This window comes from Mytilus californianus, unplaced genomic scaffold (genome assembly GCF_021869535.1).
Source record: "Mytilus californianus isolate M0D057914Y unplaced genomic scaffold, xbMytCali1.0.p SCAF_6, whole genome shotgun sequence".
Taxonomy (NCBI): domain Eukaryota; kingdom Metazoa; phylum Mollusca; class Bivalvia; order Mytilida; family Mytilidae; genus Mytilus; species Mytilus californianus.
In genome coordinates, this window is record NW_026262712.1 from 71,582,563 (window position 1) to 71,590,060 (window position 7,498).

At 33.3% G+C, this 7,498-nt stretch overlaps 1 protein-coding gene across 3 annotated transcripts in view; it reads left to right on the plus strand.

Moving 5' to 3' along the window:
• The window catches only part of LOC127704607 (uncharacterized), a 57,618-nt gene extending 55,053 nt beyond the window's left edge, over positions 1 to 2,565 (plus strand). For 2 of the 3 annotated variants that reach the window (XM_052208723.1, XM_052208725.1), the window contains 2 exons: positions 343 to 450; positions 1,259 to 2,565. In XM_052208723.1, the coding sequence (XP_052064683.1) occupies positions 343 to 441 (99 nt within the window). In that variant the 3' untranslated portion in view covers positions 442 to 450; positions 1,259 to 2,565. The remainder of the gene's footprint in view (positions 1 to 342; positions 451 to 1,258) is intronic. The other variant, XM_052208724.1, reaches the window with a different exon arrangement.
• The last annotated feature ends 4,933 nt before the right edge of the window (positions 2,566 to 7,498 follow it).

Consider the following 7,498-nt stretch of genomic DNA (forward strand, 5'->3'; position numbering starts at 1 on the left):
GAAGTATAGAATCCATGAAAACACTTTCTTATTCCATGAAAATGGCATCCAGAAGAAAAATAAATAAATCTATACAGTGATTTGATTTTTATTGGTTAGAATTGACATTAGCCATCTGATCAATGGTTTTGCCTTCGTGTTAACTTATAAAATTTCTGTTGCTGCTTGTTGATCACTGATTTTTAAACCATTTCAAACAAAATCATATTTTCTAATAGAAAAGTTCATCAATGCATATATCATTTTAATGACATTTATTTTACTCATCCTACTTGGACTATTTTTTTTTAGCTGTATGCTTCTTATTGCATGGCTTTAACTACAGTAGCATTCCTTTTTCAGCTTATAACAGAATTGATTGAAGATTCCAGCATTGTTCCTGTTAGTCAAACAAACTCTCAAAGTTCTGTAGAAGGTCATCATGAGTCTCCCAGTATATGATTACATTGTGTAAGAAATTTGACATGTAAAAAGCTATTTGTTTTCAACTGTAACAGAGACAGTTTACACTTTGTTAAAGTTGAAGGCATTTTTCTGTCAATGTACTGACGCTCATCAGCATGCCAGCATCATCTCATTCTTAATTGGAAAAATAATACACGATAAAACTTTAATATAGTATTTCCAGCATTTTTTTTATTCAAGCAACATGTTAACATGCAGACTATATGATCTCCCATCGTCTACATAAAGTAATTTAATTCAAATTGCATTTGAAATCAACATTTGTATTGCTAAAGAAATATTTCTGATAGTTCCAGAATGTACATCCTTTTAAATAAAAATCTGTTGGATGGAGGCAACACCCTAAACAATATAGGGGTACTAGATGGAAAAATCAGGATTGATTTATGCTTGCATGAAGAAGGGAGATAATGTCACAGAAATTAACACACAAGAAATACTCATTTAGCCACTTAAAGGTGTCCAATATGAACATATAAAGACAATGAAAGATTTGACAATAACTGCATGTTTCAAGTTTACTAAAAAGAAAAAGAAAAAACACTGTCGAGATTCCTGATTCAGGATACACATGTGAACACATGTCATCTATTAGACAAATGTTTTGAATTATGTGTAGTTTGTCCACAGTAATAAACAATTCCTGTTTTAAGATCTTGTGAATACTTAACAGTGTTGGATTTCTTGTTTTTTTTACAGTTCCTGTGAATGTTCATTTGAAACTGTGACACTTCACAAGAGAAATGTGCAAGTCTAATGTATAAAATAAATCTATGTTTTATTTATTTTTCAGAAAGTACAAAATTTATCTCTGAACAAGAAAGGGAATCTATCATGATGGATTTAGATACTGTGATAACTACACGTCTAGCATATCTTTCCAAAAATTACTTTTATGTCATACTCTGATGTCACAAATATGAGGAAATGTTTGAAATATTTTTTATGTAAAACAAACACAAACCATATTGATAAATGTAAAATTGAGTACAATAATGTCAGTTAGAGGACCAATGATGGAAACTGTTTGACACTGAGTCAACCATGTGGTATTATAAATATCCCATATTTAAACACAAATAGATTGATAAATTGTACCGTACATGTGATATAGGGTGTGTGTAAAGTTCTTGAGATTTACCACAGATAACTTCATCAGTTAATGAATTACTGGTTACAAGAAGTATTTCAAAGGTAGCTTTAAGCTATTTTATATAAAAAAAAAAAGAACTTTTCTGGGTTCTTAGGTTAAGTTTTTCCTAAATTCTATAGGTAAAGCTTAAATTTTCATATTTAAAATGTTATTTGTGTTAAAATGAATCCTAATTTTTCTTATTTTTTTTTTTTTATTTTTAGGGGGGAGTTGTTTTGCTTTCCTCTTTGTTTTTCTTTGACATTTGATTATTATTATTACTTTGAATAAACTTTTTATTTTAACATTCTCTACAAGATTGCATAAAACATTAGTATCATTAAAAAAAATTCATTTTGCATGTTTTAACTTAAATTATTAAGAGAGAGATGTTCATATGAACTATAATGTGATATATGGCATTACTGGATAAATTTATTTGAATAGTAGATTACAGTCTGATTAAAATACAGACCTTGTGTCTACACTTCGCTTACAAGAATCTGATAATATTCCGTTTTACTTTCTGTTCAGGTAATTATGACTTCATCCAATGAAATTTCAGCCTTTTGAAGTTGTGAATCATTACAACAAACCCAGAGAATCCAGAAAGGTCTTTACAATAGAAAGTAACTTGAGCATTGTAAATCCTTGTACACAAAGTGTGAACACAGGATCTGTATTCTAATAAGATTGAGTATATTTTACATTTTGCAGCATTTTTATTCCCATCTAATTCCTGATATTCAGAAGATCCAGAAAAACCATTATGGTAAACTGCTTTTTATTTCAATATAACATTAATCATTTAAACAATTCACACTTAAAAAAGACCATTTTTGTTATTTTTTATTGAATGCTGTAAAATTGTATAGAGAAAAACATGATTTGTGTGTTTTGTATGTTAAGAATGAATTATTTCTTTTGATATGAAGAATATACTTGTATAAATAAACATTTTATTGGTATCTTTTTGTGGAGCTGTTACTGAGCATTGTACTACTAATTATTATGTAGCAGTGAGATTTCTTTTTTTTTTCAATTGCTTTAAACAAATTTATGTTTGCCCACTCTGCTAAATCCCTTCTGAACATATTCTATTCATTTAGCATCTGTTGATTTTACTACTTTACTTGGTTTTTCCAAGTTTTATATGGAAGTGTCTGTAGTGGTTTAGGGTCTAAACAGTTCTGCAAATGAGCTGTTCCAATGTTTACTCTGAAGGTCCAGTGTATGGAATATTTTCTACCACTTATAATTTTTTCAGTATGGCAATCCATGATGGAGAAAACATTAAGCTTACTGTCCAAAGTTTCAAAACATTTTTATTTATGCAATCATTATGTATTTTTTGTAAAGAAAAGATATTTATTTACAAATTAAATTACTTGAAATACAAAATATGATTGCATATGATTAATCATGAATATCTTAATAAAATTGAGAATGGAAATTGGGAATATGTCAAAGAGACAACAACCCGACCAAAGAGCACACAACAGCCAAAGGCCACCAATGGGTCTTCAAGGCAGCGAGAAAATCCGGCACCTGGAGGTGGTCCTCAGCTGGCCCCTAAATAAAATTGTGTACTAGTTCAGCGAAAATGGACGTCACCCTAAACTCCAAAACATATAAATGAACTAAAATTTAAAAACATACAAGACTAACAAAGGCCAGAGGCTCCTGACTTGGGACAGGCGCAAAAATGTGGCGGGGTTAAACATGTTTTGTGAGATCTCAACCCTCCCCTATACCTCTAGCCAATTTAGAATAAAGAAACACATAGCAATACGCACAGTAAAACTCGGTTTAAAAGAATTCCAACTCCGATGTCAGAATAGGTAACAAAAGAAACTAAGCAAAATGACAATGATACATAAATGAACAAAGGACTACTAGCAGTTACTGACATGCCAGCTCTAGACCTCAATTAAACTGATTGAAAGATTATAACTTCATCATATGAAAATAAAGTACAATCCCTCCCGTTGGGGGTTTAGTATCATACCATCATAAAATATATGAGAAGAACATAGCCCGTTTCATGCCAACAACTGGTTTAAAATAAATGTGTTTATTTCCGATGCAAAGACCCTATGAGTGAATCAATATTAATACCAAAATATGCAATCCTTAATGACTTGACAACAGTATCGTAACTATATCCTTTCCGAATAAGTCTGTTTAAAGGTTTGATTAGCTTTTGGGGTGAATGCCGACATTTTTGTGCTTTGTAAAGAATATTACCATAAAATATTGGATGTGAAATACCTGAACGTATAAGATGTCTGCATGTTGATTTATATTTACAAATGATGTCCTTGTACATGTTGTACCGATGATAAAATTTAGTAAATGTTTTGACCAGTTTGTGATATCGAAAAATCCTGGTGCGGTCGTATGTTGGTATGACGTTGGCGTCGTCCGAAGACGCATTAGTTTTCGCACTATAACTTTAGTTTAAGTGAATGGATCTCTATGAAATTTTCCCATAAGGTTCAATACCACTAATGGAAGGTTGGGATTGATTTTGGGGGTTATGGTACCAACAGTTAAGGAATTAGGGGCCAAAAATAAGCATTTTTGTAACTTCCAGACAATAACTTGTGTGTAAGTGTATGGATCTCTCTGACATTGTACCACAAGGTTCCATATCACAAAGGGAAGGCTGGAATTGATTTTGGGGGTAATTGCCTCAAAATATTAGGAATTAGGGGCCAAAAAAGGGGCAAAAAACAAGCATTTTTCTAGTTTCATGACAATAACTTGTGTGTAAGTGTTTGGATATTTCTGAAATTGTACTACAAGGTTCCATATCACAAAGGGAAAGCTGGAATTGAGTTTGGGGGTAATTGCCCGAAACGTTTAGGAATTGGGGGCCAAAAAGGGGCCAAAAATAAGCATTTTTCTAGTTTCCAGACAATAACTTGTGTTCAAGTGTATGGATCTCTCTGAAATTGTACTGCAAGGTACCATACCACAAAGGGAAGGCTGGGATTGAGTTTGGGGATGATGAATCATAAGGGGGTTCAACAAATTTGGGGGGGGGGATTTTTTTTTTTTTCCTTTTTTTTCTTTTTTTCCTTTTTTTTTCTCTTAAAATTTTCCATTTTAAGTTGGTAATTTCTGATTTATATTTAAAAGCAAATAATAATGATATGGTAGGAGATACACACCAAACAGGATGTTTAAATTATTATATAAGTATTGTGCAATAGCAAGAAATTTTCAATTGCACAGTATTGCACAATAGCAAGAAATCTTCAATTGCACAGTATTGCGCACTAGAAAGTTCTTAGACCACATTCATTCTGTGTCAGAAACCTATGCTGTGTCAAATATTTAATCACAATCCAAATTCAGAGCTGTATCAAGCTTGAATGTTGTGTCCATACTTGCCCCAACTGTTCAGGGTTCGACCTCTGCAGTCGTATCAAGCTGCGCCCTGAGGTAGCATTTCATTCAGTAATACAGAGATTTCTTTCGTTGAAATCAAATACGTTGTTACATAATTGAGCGAATCAAACAAGTTGAGATATATAAACACCATAAGATGGCGACAAGGGAACGTCACCATCTAAAAATGGATAATTAACAATAGGAAATGAAAAATCATCTCTTTTATCATAAATTTTGGTATTAAGCTTCCCGTTAAAGATAAATATATCAAGACCCAGGAAAGGACAGTGTTCATTTTTAGTATTAGCTCTATTTAAAGTTAGTTCGGCAGGATAAATCTCTTTAGTGTACATACTGAAGTCGTCATTATTAATGCTTATTAATGATTGCAATGCATGCATACATTACATGACAATTCCTGTATTGAACTACTTGTCTTAAGAAATATGAATTTTAGCTAGAAATGGCTTCCTAGAGAGATATATATAATATAAATGTTAAATTAAACGAGTCTGAAATGTTGTTTCAGTGTGTTAGATGGTCAGATGATAACTTGTGTATTTTTTTTTAATAAATGACATTTTTGTAAATTTTGTTCTATTCTAGGCCAAGCATCTTATTCCATTTGCAATAAATTAAAAAAAGTTGCCTTAATCAGAAAGATGATCCAGTGGGAAGACAAGCACACTACCATTAATTTTGACTTTAAAAAAGTTTCAGTGCAGTTGACCAAAAAGTTTGAAATAATCCTGACAATTTTTTAAAAAGATGATGATGATGATGATGATGATGATGATGGATGGCTGCTTTACATCCGGCGGCAAATTAATATGCATATTCAGGACAAGAACATGTTAATGTAATATGAATATTAACCCTGCTTTGTACAAGACCGACACTCTGAGCCAGATTTTTAACATGCTAGTTCACAAGGTAACAGCAGGAAGACGTGTCATCTTACCAGGACACATTATTCTGACTCCGAGCGGACCAGTCTTTGCTCTCACTCCTTAATGCTGCGTGCTTAGCGGAGAAGCAGCAAATGCCAATTTTAATGTCTTTGGTTTGACCTGGCCGGGGTTCGAACCCACAACCACCCTCAATCGAGGCAAACACGTTTTTAAAATAGAAAAATCCCCAATTTGTACCCACATAATGAGAAAGATAACTGTAGGAAAAACATTTGACACAAACTAGGAAATGTCTAGTTCTATACCATTCTGTGATAATAAAAAATAGAAAAAACTAATTCAAAAATGGTAACCTATGAAAAAATAATCCTCTGACCAGAGTAGGTGTGCTATCAGTACAAAGTTTCAATAATGTGGAAGGAAAACTATTGGGAGTTGCACAAGACACAAACTAGGTACCCTCTCTATTTTTCTGATAGATGAAGTTAAAAGGTTTCTAGACCTGCTCTCTGCTCTCTCCACTGATGTTACAGTTTGAAAACAAATTGACAAAATGAAGATGAGGCCATATAAAATATGATATAGATGAGAGACTTGTTCTTTTAGAACATATATCATTTTAGAAGTAAAATAAAAGCTGAATCAGGCTTTTTTTCCTCTTATACCAGAAATGGAAAGGAAAACAAAACTATTGGTAAAGAATACAACATTACCTAAGATAAGAGAAAGAATACAGTTTTTAGCTCACCTGGCCCAAAGGGCCAAGTGAGCTATTCTCCACACTTGGCGTCTGTTGTCGTCGTCATCGTTAACTTTTTACATTTTGAACTTCTTCTAGAGAACCACTGAATGGAATGGAACCAAACATGGCATGAATGTTCCTTATGAGGTGCTGACAAAGTGTTGTTACTTTGAAGCCGATCCATCATCCAAGATGGCCGCAAGCGGGGAACTTAGTTTAACATGGGATCCTATGGGAAATACATGCAAATGTCTTCTTTTAGAGAACCACTGAATGGAATGAAACCAAACATGGCATGAATGTTTCATATGAGGTGCTGACCAAGTGTTGTTACTTTGAAGCCAATTCATCATCCAAGATGGCTGCCAGCGGGGGACTTAGTTTAACATAGGATCCTATGGGAAATACATACAAATGTCTTCTTTTAGAGAACCACTGAATGGAATGAAACCAAACATAGCATGAATGTTCCTTATGAGGTGCTGACTAAGTGTTGTTACTTTGAAGCTGATCCATCATCCAAGATGGCCGCCAGCAGGGGACTTAGTTTAACATAGGACCCTAAGGGAAATACATACAAATGTCTTCTTTTAGAGAACCACTGAATGGAATGAAACCAAACATGGCATGCATGTTCCTTATGAGGTGCTGACAAAGTGTTGTTACTTTGAAGCCGATCCATCATCAAAGATGGTTGCCAGCGGGGAACTTAGTTTAACATAGGACCCTAAGGGAAATACATACAAATGTCTTCTTTTAGAGATCCACTGAATGGAACGAAACCAAACATGGCATGAATGTTCCTTATGAGGTGTTGACCAAATGTTGTTACTTTGAAGCCGATCCATC